Source organism: Schistocerca gregaria, chromosome 1 (genome assembly GCF_023897955.1).
Source record: "Schistocerca gregaria isolate iqSchGreg1 chromosome 1, iqSchGreg1.2, whole genome shotgun sequence".
Classification (NCBI taxonomy): domain Eukaryota; kingdom Metazoa; phylum Arthropoda; class Insecta; order Orthoptera; family Acrididae; genus Schistocerca; species Schistocerca gregaria.
The window spans coordinates 503,213,149-503,227,700 of NC_064920.1; the positions used below are offsets into that span (position 1 = coordinate 503,213,149).

Consider the following 14,552-nt stretch of genomic DNA (forward strand, 5'->3'; position numbering starts at 1 on the left):
TACTACAGTAGTACAAGTTTATATGCCAACTAGCTCTGCAGATGACGAAGAAATTGAAGAAATTTATGATGAAATAAAAGAAATTATTCAGATAGTGAAGGGTGACGAAAATTTAATAGTCATGGGTGACTGGAATTCAGTAGTACGAAAAGGCAGAGAAGGAAACGTAGTAGGTGAATATGGATTGGGGCTAAGAAATGAAAGAGGAAGCCGCCTGGTAGAATTTTACACAGAGCACAACTTAATCATAGCTAACACTTGGTTCAAGAATCATAAAAGAAGGCTGTGTACATGGAAGAAGCCTGGAGATACTGACAGGTTTCAGATAGAGATTTAGGAACCAGGTTTTAAATTGTAAGACATTTCCAGGGGCAGATGTGGACTCTGGCCACAATCTATTGGTTATGACCTGTAGATTAAAACTGAAGAAAGTGCAAAAAGCTGGGAATTTAAGGAGATGGGACCTGGATAAACTGAAAGAACCAGAGGTTGTACAGAGAATGGGTAGCTTTGAGGGATGAAGTAGTGAAGGCAGCAGAGGATCAAGTAGGTAAAAAGATGAGGGCTAGTAGAAATCCTTGGGTAACAGAAGAAATATTGAATTTAATTGATGAAAGGAGAAAATATAGAAAAGCAGTAAATGAAGCAGGCAAAAAGGAATACAAACGTCTCAAAAATGAAATCAACAGAAAGTGCAAAATGGCTAAGCAGGGATGGCTAGAGGACAAATGTAAGGATGTAGAGGCTTATCTCACTAGGGGTTAGATAGATACTGCCTACAGGAAACTTAAAGAGACCTTTGGAGATAAGAGAACCACTTGTATGACCATCAAGAGCTCAGATGGAAACCCAGTTCTAAGAAAAGAAGGAAAAGCAGAAAGGTGGAAGGAGTATATAGAGGGTCTATACAAGGGCAATGTACTTGAGGACAATGTTATGGAAATGGAAGAGGATGTAGATGAAGATGAAATGGGAGATATGATACTACGTGAAGAGTTTGACAGAGCACTGAAAGACCTGAGTAGAAACATGGCCCCCAGAGTAGACAACATTCCATTGGAACTACTGACAGCCTTGGGAGAGCCAGTCCTGACAAAACTCTACCATCTGGTGAGCAAGATGCATGAGACAGGCGAAATTCCCTCAGACTTCAAGAAGAATATAATAATTCAAATCCCAAAGAAAGCAGGTGTTGACAGATGTGAAAATTACCGAACTATCAGTTTAATAAGTCACAGCTGCAAAATACAGACAAAAAATTTACAGACAAATGGAAAAACTAGTAGAAGCCGACCTCGGGGAAGATCAGTTTGGATTCCGTAGAAATACTGGAACACGTGAGGCAATACTGACCTTATGACTTATCTTAGAAGAAAGATTAAGGAAAGGCAAACCTATGTTTCTAGTATTTATAGACTTAGAGTAAGCTGTTGACAATGGTGACTGGAATACTCTCTTTCAAATTCTAAAGGTGGCAGGGGTAAAATACAGGGAGCGAAAAGCTATTTACAATTTGTACAGAAACTAGATGGCAGTTATAAGAGTCGAGGGACATGAGAGGGATGCAGTGGTTGAAAAGGGAGTGAGACAGGGTTGTAGTCTCCCCCTGATGTTATTCAATCTGTATATTGAGCAAGCAGTGAAGGAAACAAAAGAAAAATTCAGAGTCGGTATTAAAATCCATGGAGAAGAAATAAAATCTTTGAGGTTCGCCGATGACATTGTAATTCTGTCGGAGACAGCAAAGGACTTGGAAGAGCAGTTGAACGGAATGGACAGTGTCTTTAAAGGAGGATATAAGATGAATATCAACAAAAGCAAAACGAGGATAATGGAATGTAGTTGAATGAAGTCGGGTGATGCTGAGGAAATGGGACACTTTAAGTAGTAAAGGAGTTTTGCTATTTGGGGAGCAAAATAACTGATGATGGTTGAAGTAGAGAGGATATAAAATGTAGACTGGCAATGCCAAGGAAAGCGTTTCTGGAGAAGAGAAATTTGTTAACATCAAGTATAGATTTAAGTGTCAGGAAGTCGTTTCTGAAAGTATTTGTATGGAGTGTAGCCATGTATGGAAGTGAAACATGGACGATAAATAGTTTGGACAAGAAAAGAATAGAAGCTTTCGAAATGTGGTGCTACAGAAGAATGCTGAAGATTAGATGGGTGAATCACATAACTAATGAGGAAGTATTGAATTGGATTGGAGAGAAGAGATGTTTGTGGCACAACTTGACCAGAAGAAGGGATCGTTTGGTAGGACATGTTCTGAGGCATCAAGGGATCGCCGATTTAGCATTGGAGGGCAGCGTGGAGGGTAAAAATCATAGAGGGATACCAAGAGATGAATACACTACGCAGATTCAGAAATATGTAGGTTGCAGTAGGTACTGGGAGATGAAGAAGCTTGCACAGGATAGAGTAGCATGGAGAGCTGCATCAAACCAGTCTCAGGACTGAAGACCACAACAACAACAAGCTTCATAAAGAATAGGAAAGAGTAACAGACACCATTCATTCACATGAGCAAGCACATCTCACACATACACGTGACTGCCAACCCTGGCAGCTCGGTCTGAGCTGCAAGAGTTTGTGGTCATTTATGTGTGAGGTGTGCTTGCTTGTATGAATTAATAGTGTGTGTTTCTCTTTCTTTTACTGATGAAAGTTGTGGCCAAAAGCTTACATGTCAGTGTCTTTTAATTGTCTCTGTCTGCAGCTTAATGTGTCATCTTAACAGTAAGCAGGAATTTCTCTTCTCTTGCATTATTTATATTCCAACATGGAATTTCCATTGTTTGGTATATAATAAACAGAGTTTTGGAGAATAGTGGAAGAGGAAAGCAATTAAGTCATCCAGAGCCTTAAATCAAAACAGACTGATCTAAAACTCAAGAAATGTACAAAATATTGTTAATTTTATATACCTTTAAATTCATCAAGTTCAATGCTAATACATAAGGCCTAGAAATGAGCATTTAACACATTGCAATGTAATAAAGGAAAATTTGTCAGTGGTCTTAAGCTAAGTTACTTAAGTAACCAACATATAAAAGAATTCTTTTGTAGTGAATATGCAGATTCCATGCTTCTTAGCAGCAACAATAATGTGAACTAATTTTTATATATGACTTCTGATTATGCTGTTCTGTAACTACTGCGCAAATTAGCATTTTGTATCCTAAATTATAGTATAACTAGCAGATCACTTTACTGCAATTTTTATGCATGCATATATTTAATTACTGTTTCTCAATTTTTGCTAAAATTTGGAAGTTATGAAAGAATTAAGTAACATGAACAATTTATTAGCAAAGAAGCTGAGAGAGAAAGCTACAAATAAGGTACTCGGGAGAGGTAAGCAACAGGGACACAAACTTGGATAGTGTTCTCGGTGTAAACTGCAAGTGTTCTTAAGCATTTGAGCATCCAAAATTCAATATAACACAAATATATAATGATGTTGTCATGTCCATGTTTAATTGAATAAAATAAAAGTTTCACCAGTGCTAAACATTGGTGTCAAATACCGTATATTTTTGTTCTATTTTCAGACTAGGTAAAGTAGCCATTATGACAAACGTCAGATGCGACACATAATCTGATCCAATTGCACCAGCAAAAATTCTTTCATTATTTAATCACAATAATATAAAAAAGCCTTCAATTTTTATCTTAAAATTTTGTTGTATTCTGACTGCGTGTGTGTTATTGATGTTTAATAGCTTTCCTGACCTTAAGTCATTTTCTTTGCCTCAGAACCTGTCTGTGATTATGTTAAAATTGCACTAGTATCAAGGAATCTACTCTTCCCATCTGTCAACATAAAAATGGGCTGTTGAATCACTTATTACTTTATTTCACCAAAATCAGTACACTCATAGGAGTGATGTTGAATCAAAAGCACCAATTATCCCACACCTCAGCTATATTAAAAGTAAGCGTACTTATCACATAAAAAATAAAACAAAAACCATATCTAGTCTTATTTGTCACTGCTGCTTTCGAGACTATCACTTTTTTTCTTTCTTCAGGCATTGCCACCTAGTTATCACGAAAAGATCTTCCAATATGATATTATACATTATTCCACCTATCATACTCAAACACCATTTCTGAACTGAAATTAATATGTGCTACTTCTAATATCTTCTTATGTTTTATCATAAACAAAGCAATCTCATCCATCACAGAATTTCCAAGTCGTGGTCTGACTTTACATTCAAGAATAATAAACTAACAGAAATTATTTGCTACAGAGCAAGGAGAGTATTTTAACTCTTTACAGTCGTTGCAAGAATCACAGCTGCCACTGGTTTTTGGCAAGAGTTTGCATACAGGATACCTCTATTGTGAGTGACATTTGGGGTCCCGTTTCTCGTTTGTTGGGGGCTCTGCTTCACCCCATCTCACTCAGGCTGTGTACAGTATGCATTACATAACATAAACACATGCTATTAACATATATTATAAATGTATCCTTTTCACAATTCTTCAAACAAAAGAAGAAGAAAACAGTATCGATTTGCATCTTGACATTCTAAGTGGTGAAAATTTATGGAAAGAAAACACTCTTTTAAATCAGGAGGACAAAGTGATAACTTCCATTGGACATGACAGAAAGAAGGTTACAAGTCCTTCATTCTTATTTTAGCTTTTCACAAAAGTTGGTATGTTTAGTAAAAGATGTGAAATCTGCATAGTTTGAGGCCTGCAACTGCACCAACCCATAGTTTATTTCCATTTGCAGCCATAATACAAAAACAGGTAACTTTAAGTAATTCTATTTTTTCAGCCACCAACATCTGCAAACATCCCAAACTCAATGGGTATATCAAATACAACAAATGACATAATTCACCAAGTTGCCCAACATCAAGCTGTGAGTGGGAGTAGTACACCAGCTAACAGAAGACAAAAGTCATGGGATCTGCTTGATCAGTCTGCTATAGCACAAGCTCATCAGAAACAAACCCCTCCACAACAGGTAATTATTGTTATAGAAATAAATTTAAAAATAAGAGGAAGAGACATATCTTATCCACTTACCTTAGTACTGATAACTATTAATCAGTTTTCAAATAAATATTGATGGTTGGCACTGGAAACCTCATAATTCCATCTGTCTCTAAAACCCTTTTAATTCCAGTTACCACTAACTCCAAATCTCAAAGAGAAGTTTGAAAGTGCATGGATTTTGTAATCTTTCAAAAACTAGGCTTCTACTGTACAGTGACACAGGCAGCAACAACATTCTGTAGCACTTTATATTATTTTCTAAGAAACCATTTTTTTCTCTTGCAATATTTAGCAAAATGGAATTGAGAGGTTTTGATTGCCTAAGATTGATATGCCACTCTAATGGTACATTCCGTATACTGTTTAAATTGGTGTCCCCAAATGCAGGCAAGTCTTGGGCTGTCACTTGTAAGTTGTACGCATTGCTGGATTATATGTAGGATGTATCTTTAATATGTGTCACAAGCCTCATGAAGAATAATAATATTAATTACTTATCACTCTGTAAACTAAAAATGCACACACACCATACACAGACTTCCAACTGAATAGCAGGCTTTCAGAAGAGTGTATAACATCAATTGTTGGAAAAATACAGTAGAAAATTGGATACTATGCATAAAGATTAAGAACTTCCATATTGATTATGTGAACATACAAAAGAAAAAAGTGACAGATATTCAAAAATAGAGAAAATCAAATGAGTTTCCTTCCAGAATATGCACTATGTTGTGCACTAGACTCAACAGTTTGATTTTTGAGTTAACAGTCATTACATATTGTCTTTCGAATCACATTTGAGGAGCTACCCAAAATGTCTGAGAATTTCACTGTAAACATCATAAATCTGTACTTACATCCTAATGCCCTCTGTCACCTTCAAAGTAGTCATCTCGGCCATGCATGTAATGATTCCATCATGTTCTTATTTTTGAAAACACTCCTGGAAGTCTGCAAGGTGAAGGGTGTTCAGAACCCGTTGCAATTTCACTTGGATGTCTTCAATCAAGTCAAAAAGTCACATTTTCAATGCAGTTTTCATTTTTGCGAACAGGTAGGTGTCACATGGGGCTACGTCTGGTGAGTAGGGAGGGTGGGGGGACAGATGCCGTGTTTTGTTTTTGGCCAGGAATTCATTCACAACAAGCAAAGTGTGTGCAGATGCATTTTCACGGTGCACCAACTAGTCTTTTCTTTTTCAACAACTCTGCATTTGCACCAAACATTTTCCCTCAGTCGCTTCGAAACCTTGCAGTAATACTGCCCATTGACAGTCTGGCCAGATGGAACAAACTCAATATGCATTATTCCATGTATGTCTGAAAAATTATTGCAATTGGTTTCATATTTCTGTGAACTTGAGCTTTCTGCGGCCCTGGAGGAGATGATGTTTTCCTTTGTGATGTCTGCTGCTTTGTTTAAGGATCATAACCATAGACACAAGTTTCATCACTTGTTATGACTCTGGATAAGAATTTTGGACACTCTCAAACTTTTTGTTGCAGTTCAAAGCTCATCTGTATCGTGAGGTTTCATTGGTTGATGCTGAGAAGGCCAGGTACAAACTTTGCTGCAATTCGTCTCATGTTCAGTTCATTACCTAGAATTCATTGACATGTACCATATGCCAGCCAAGTCTGTTACAAACATTGCAAATTATCTGCCTTTGGTCTTCGTGAATCATGTAACACACTTTCATGATCATTTCCATTGTTGTGCATGTTGACAGTCGACCAGAACGTTTGTCATCTTCCACAGATTCTTGGCCTCCCTTGGCGCACATGAACCACTGAAATGTGTTTGCTGGACTCAGAGTACTCTCATCATGTCATGTCATCATGAGGTGCGTTTCAGCTGCAGTTTTGTTCAATTTGTCACAGAATTGGATGTAAATCCATTGTTCCTTCACAATTCACAGAAGCACTGAAAAATGTCCTGACGTGCACCACTTAAACTTACAACTGCATGTGCAAAAGATGACAAAACTTTGTGCCACATAGCTAAGATGTATACTTCAAAACATCGAGCGGCAGTATGTCGTATTGCTACTGGTTTGACCAGTACAATGAAATTCTTGGGTATTTTGGGTAGTAGCACCTTGTATATGACAAGGACACTGGTCTTGAAATACAGTGGAAACTTAATCTTTCTCGTGGTAGTAATGATAGTTGTGGAAGCCCTACAATAATCTTGAAACTGACAGTAAATAAGTATTTGATGGTAAGATGGTCAAGAATGTATGAAACAATGCTTTCAAGACAATAACAAGGCACAGAGTGAAAGATACCACATGATTTTTAATTATGAGAATACACATAACAGGTGTGCCCCTCTAGCCTGAGGTCTGAGTCTCCCTGGTCTTCTTTTGTAATCTCATCCAATCAGAACTAAAACGTCCTGAAGGTTAGGAATGCTTAATGTACTTAAAATGCTAAAGCGAAAACCTGGTAGAATGTAAATAATGTAGAAATAAAAGTAATAACTAAATAATAGAGGTATTGAGTCATTGACAGCTGCATAAACATGCCTGAAAAACTTTGATAGTTTTCAGATGAATCCTTTTTCGAGCTAGAGTATATGCACACACACACACACACACACACACACACACACACACACACACACACACCTATACTACTGCTTCCAGTGTATTCAGCTGGCACAGTGTATAGGTGGATGTGTGTGTGTGTGTGTGTGTGTGTGTGTGTGGTGGAGGGAGGTGGTTTTGTGTGTGTGTACACTAGCTTGAAAGAGGATTGATTTTAAAGCTATAGTAAGGTCAGCGAGACTTGGACTCTTGACAGCTGGAGATGGCAGTGCTGGTGGCAATTTTCACTTGTGAAACAGAGAGAGAAAGAGAGGGGGAGTGGGGGTCCTCAAGATCAAGGTTGTCAGAGCCAAAAACAACACACAAGCATTGCCATAGAATCATCATCATCATCATTTAAGACTGATAATGCCATAGAGATGCATAAAAAATTGTATTACATGATGGGTTGAGGTAGATGCACAAGCAGTCATGTCAGGTCCACTACAGCTCTCAGGGATATTCTCTCTCTGACTCTGCCGTTGTAAAATCTTCGGTCTTGTTATGTGGGTATTGATGACTCATTGCATCTAGTATTCAGTGAGTTATTACCTTTACTGTTAAATTATTTATTTTTATCAGTAGTTATTGGAATTTTCCATTCTGAAGGCAAGGGAGTCACCTGCTTTTATAGACCTTGGAATAATATTCTCACCAGATAGTTGTTGCTGCATTCTTAGACATCACAAAGGCATGTGACCATGTCCACATGCCACACAGCTGTAATGAAAATATTCAAGATGTGAAGAAGTACCAACCGAGACCATTGTCGTGTTGAGGAACTAGAAGAGACATGTATTTCAAAAGAAATAATAATCTTGATAAATTGAAATTGTAAATGGAGCCTAAGGAGCAAGCTCTCTTTTAACATCTCTCTTTATAATTACACTGGATGAAGTAATATAAGCAGCAAAGAGGGCGCAGCACACAATGATCACCTTAGTGCGTAATGATACTGAGAGAAACTGAAGTAGAAATCCAGAGTAGAAAGAAGCATTAAGAAATATGCTTTCAGAGAATGGATCTTACCATGCTTAAAATGAGAATGGTTTGCTCAGTGATGAGTAGAGGACCTAAAACTGTTCTCTTGAGAGATGCAAAAAACACAAATAAGAGGCATTTAGCTGCAGACGGGCACACTGAAAAAAAAAAAAAAAAGAACACTCAGTATTTCAGCATTTGGACAATGTTCTTCTTTGAAGTAGAAAAAACACACACATTCACACAACTACTCTTTCTCTCTCTCTCTCCTCTCTCTCTCTCTCTCTCTCTCTCTCTCTCTCTCTCTCTCTACCTCTCACACACACACACAAACCACACACACCACACACACACACACACACACACACACACAGATAGCTTCTGACCTCTGCTGAGGTCAGGACAAGGCACAGAGCAGTGTGGGGAGGATAGGAGTGTGGGAAGATGCTAGTGCTCTATTGCTACTGCTGGGTGCTTGCAGACATTGTGGGGAGGCGGTAGGATTGCTGTGTGCAGCATTGGGAGACCGATTTATTCATTTATTTGGGGGAGGGTGGGGGGGAGATGAGAGAAGTAGAGAAGGGGAAAGGACTATGTAGGTGCAGTGACTTTCCTATTCTTCTGTCTGATAAAATTACCAGTGTGTCCCCATAATGAAGGAGGTGTTTAGCTTAAGAAGATAAAAGGAGGTCAGTATTCTCCAATTTAGGGACATGATTTTAGAAATAACGTGTACTATACTGTGAAAGTATGTTATGTTACATTTTAAAGACTTCCTAATTTGTTATTTACACAATCCAGTACAACATAAATGTATCATTTGTGAGGTATTGTTTAACTATTCAAGAGGGATCACATCCTCTATGCTTGACTGTCATAATTAGCCCAGTATTTCTCCACTTTATCTTATTTTGTATGTGAGGCTGTCACATTAACTAGTAATCTAGTTTTACATACACTGCCAGCAATTAAAATTGCAACACCAAGAAAAAAGTGTCCAGGATAGTAGGAAGAATACATGATTAAATTTGTATGTGTTTTGCGGGTTTAAAATATGTGAGATTTAACATGCAGAGCTGTCTGAGCATTGAGTTGACCTCAGCTTGGATGACAAATACGGGTACATCATTCTTTGCTGCTTCAGTTCTATGCCACAGTTTAGCGATTGTAGTGGCTGGTGAGTGGTAGTCTGTCAGTCTCTTGGCAACTCATCACTGGTGTTTTCCAATTCCTGAAACATCTGGAGACTGCTGGTTTGGGCAGTAGTCAAAGAGTATACTTAATGCAGACTGAAGGGACAAATGAATATCTGTACGAGGGCCAGAACTCGAACTGAAGTCTTGTTCTCTCGAGGCAGCTTGACTAACCACTAAGCCGTCCTAATACAGTGGCATTGCACAGCTGCACAGGCTACCCTAGTATGCCTCCCACCTCAATCCAAATTCCCTTTCACAGATCTTCCCACTTGGTATTCCCCTTAAACTCAAAACAGCATTGCAGAGGTTCTCCAACTGTGCTAGAATAGCACCTCAGCATCGAAACTAAATGGGACATCCTCCATGAAATCTCGGCAGTTGCAGAGCCTCTACAGTGCTGTTCAAGTTTAGGGGGAACATGAAATGGATCAAGGAATTTGGATTGAGGAGGTGGCGTGCTAGGGTAGTCCGTGCATTTGTGCAAAGCCAATGTCCAGCCAGCATGGCATATGCCAAGCGAGCGGGGGACCCAGTTTCGAGTCCCGGCCTTGGTACAAATTTTTTCATGCATTGCTTCAGTGTACATGTACAGGGTGTTCATTTTAACTGAAGACATTGAAATATCTCAAACACTAAACATCAGGTCAAAAAAAGTTATAATTTTAATTTGCTTGACTTAGAGGAGGATATCCAATGATACCACCACCCCCCCCCTTCCCCTCCTCCACTCCATACTGTGCATGGGTGGTGGGGGCCAACTTTGAAATCTTCAATGGGAAGCCCCCCCTTTTTTTATTGCAGATTACGGTTCTATGACAAAATGTACATAAATTCTGTCTCAAGCATTTTCTTCATTTTGCCCCAGATGGCACTGTAATTGGAGGAATGTAAATAGGTACACAATCGTAATTTACAACACGCTATTCAGTGGCCCTCAAATTTCCAATGGCACATGGTACCCCACCTCCGTGCTCTGAGGGAAGGCAGGCCACTATTTCATAACTTCTAATTGGAAACCCCATTCGCAATGTTGTATTCCTCCATCATATCAAACAGGGGATTACTTGATGGTCCACCGTGGCCGTGTAACAAACTACAATGTATAACAACAGGCAGTACACTGCGACCAGTGCTCATGTATTGTGCAGACATAGAACAGATAGTGTCTCTAAATATTACAATACTTGTGTAGTGTTTATTGCCTGCACACCTACATATCATTTGGAGAACTGATGTGGAAGTGGATGATGAATGGTGCAACCACAGAAGAAAAAACTGAAATGATCGTGACTTACAGAGAATGTAGGAGAGACGTGGAGGCTGCTGTTGCCTTGTAAAACGATAAACCACAGTATCATTAGTCTATGATCTTGCCACTGTTGTCTTCTAGTTGACATTTCTCCTTCTTACATGAGGTATAACATTCAAATACAATTTCTGAGTGATAGACCTTCTGCATAATCCTTCCTTATATTAAAAACTAATGACGTGTCCCAGCTTTTTGGCTACCACTAAGTATTTATAGCCAGAGGACTTGTCTACCATAGTGCAAATTTTGTTTATGACTGCATGGAGTTATGATTAAAATTCTGCTAAGAACAGTGACCACTTGCCAGCTGCCTGACTCCAGCACCAGACTAGTGCACTGCAAAGTGTGTTCTGCCAAGCAGCATCATTAGGATGCAGTCACTGCCAAATAACATTAGTATGAAGCACCCTCTGCCATCATAAAATCAGCACTTGGGGGCCTCTGCGTCATAACATCAGTACAGAGCACGCTCTACCACTTATAATCGATACTGCTCTCCCTGGGCCTCATTACATGGTACAAAGCATCCTTGGCCACACAATATTGGTAAGGAACATTGATACAAAGCACCCTCTGTCATGCAACATTGGTATGAAGCACCATCTGCCATGCACAATTAGCATGGAGCTCCCTTTGACATGCAACGTGGTACAAATCACTCTTTGCTATGAAATATTGTTATGAAGCACCTTCTGCCACGAAAAATTGGTAATAAGCACCCTCCAACTCACTGCATTTGTACACACCATCCTCTGCAACATAACATCATTAAAAACCACCCTCTGCCTTGTAACATTGATGCACAGCATGTAACTTTCGTAGGATGCACCCTATGCCATGTCGTCACAGAATATACGTACTTACACCATTTGTTGTGCACAATCAGTACAGAAAATCCTCTGCATGTAACAGTGGTACCCACCTTACAGCAGTGCCAGGCCATGCAAGCTACTGGGATTCCAAGGATTTCTGCCATTCAGTTCTAGATGACAATGGCATGGTCTTCACAGTAGCACTTTATTTCATCATAGTTCAGAGAATTTGTGCAAAATATTTATCAATCATAGACACAGATCCTCACCAAATGGCAGAAGCTGTCTGCAGGCACACACAAAAGAGAATGAAAAATTTGTAATTTTCAGAAGAAATCCTTTGACAAGCAAGATCATGACACACACACACACAGACATTGGCACCTACACTGTGCCTGCTGGACACACAATGTTGGGGTTGCAGTTAGGCAGGTGGGCTGGGGTGAGGTTGTGTCTGGACACACTTGTGTCCACCTGGCATGAAGTTAGTGTGTGTTTGTGTGTGTGTGTTTGTGTGTGTGTGTATGTGTGTGTGTTTTTATACTCAAGCTCGGCAAAGGATTTCTTCTGAAAGTAATCATGAATTTTCATTCTCTTTTGTGTGTGCCTGTCGACTACTCAGCGGTTCCAGTAAGTGATCACCTTTACTCTGAATTATTTACATTCTGCCAGAAATTTCCTTACACACAAACCTTTCTTGCAAAACATTGTATCTATTAGTCAAAACCGTGTCAAAATTCTTACCATAGTTCCTGAGATTAGCCTGTACATACAGGTAGTACTATGGCAGGAGACTTCAGTTAATACATTTACTAGCTACACGCCCTGCATCACATGGATAGCACAAAATGTCTCTCGCCAAACAATATGCCTGGTGTAGCGGTAATTTTATTTATGGACATTGTGTAGAACTCTACATGAAATTTAGAGAACAACCTTAATCAAACAATGGAAAATATGCTATACAGAGAACAACATTAGTTAACCGAATACCATCACTTTCGTATAACTTAAATGATTGAAGCAGCACATGCCAGAAAACTTCTCAGGAGGCATAAATATTATCTTCTCCATGTTTAGTTGGTGTTTGTGGTGATATTTCATTCCAATTGTGGGTGCACATCTTAATGTTATTAATCTGCTTACTACCAGTAAAATATACTATGCAAATCAGGTGACTGGATACATATTTTAATTAGTAGCATATTCTGTTCTGCAGACCGGCTGAGTGGATTATTTATGAAGGGCACAAAGCCATTAAAATGAAACAGAAAGAAAAAGAAAACATGCTTAATGTAAAAAGGTGGTCCATGACAACACTCCTAATAAAGCTTAGTATGCACTGATTTGCTGTTGAGGCTCATTGCTGCAACTCCCTTATGACAGTTATGTTGCTCCATTGTGCATAGAATCATGTTCACATCCATCTTTGAATCAAGAAAAGCAGAAAGCTGAAAGTTGAGTCATCTTCTGTGCTGCTGAGAAACCTCCTTTATGGAAATGAAGCATCCCATGCTGAAGCAATTTACAGAAAACCTTTTACTTTTTGCATAAGAAATTGAATACAACAAATTTTGGATTCACATGCTATGCAGTTGTTCTGAAACAATTGCAGTCAATTGGATATGACAGACAACTTGTGAGTCCCTAACTAGTTATCCATCTAGGGAAAGGAAACTTGTAATCCATAAAGTGCTTCTCTTCTGGCAGATCTCCACATCATTGAGAGGTGTATGCTAGGTTAAAAAGCAGTATAAAAAATAAGGCCCACTCGAAATGCGATCTTGCGCCTTTTGCTTCCCAAGCGTGCACTTTAGTGCTAGACCATCAAGCCTGATATCGAATTTGGTCAAGCTTTGCCACTCTCTTGAGTCTCGAGTCACTGCTGCTGTCTGGAGTTGTGGCAGCAGTAACACTATGTGGCGGTGGCAGTGGCATTGTTTTCAGATTGGCGGAGGGGACTGTAAATCATCACAATTCAGACAATTTCCACAAAATATTTAAAAACTATGTACATAAATTTTCCTCATGCATCACTACATCTATTAGTCAACATCTTTTCAAGAACCCTATAGTTGCTCCTGACATTAGCCTGGATATACAGACTGAAGTGAGCAGGCAAATTCACTTTATATATATGGAGCAGAAACAGATAGTTAGATACATAGATGTAGATGAGATTGCGCCTACTTACTTTGTGTGGTTGTACTGAAACACTAATCATTTGCATATCCCAGTATGCAGTCCACTTTGTGCTAATTGATGCGTATTCCGTGTCGTCTTCATGGTGTTGCAATTTTGATGGCCTGTCATGTAATTCATTTCTATTTATATTATGATCACGCATCCTTAGTAACTAATTTTGTGCCGTGCTATGTTGTTACTGAATTCAACATTGCAGCTGCCTTTGTTTCACAGTGTTCATGTGTTGAGCTGAACAAAAGTGAAGTGATCAGAATATATTTTATAAATAACAAGTTAAAGATATTTAATACATACACAGGCAGTGCTATTGCATCCTCTTAAATGTCTGCATTGTTAATTACTGATATACCATTAGTTGTACTTATATTTTCTGCAGTCACTTATATGTTGATTCCAGTATCTTTTTTGATGTTCACTTTTATATAAATTCTGACTGATGGTTC

The 14,552-nt window shown here is 38.8% G+C and overlaps 1 protein-coding gene across 6 annotated transcripts in view; it reads left to right on the forward strand.

The window, feature by feature from the left end:
- Positions 1-14,552, forward strand: part of LOC126354139 (neurofibromin) — a 447,919-nt gene that overhangs the window by 356,289 nt on the left and 77,078 nt on the right. For all 6 annotated transcript variants that reach the window (XM_050003542.1, XM_050003568.1, XM_050003586.1 and 3 more), the window contains one exon: positions 4,796-4,987. In XM_050003542.1, the coding sequence (XP_049859499.1) occupies positions 4,796-4,987 (192 nt within the window). The remainder of the gene's footprint in view (positions 1-4,795; positions 4,988-14,552) is intronic.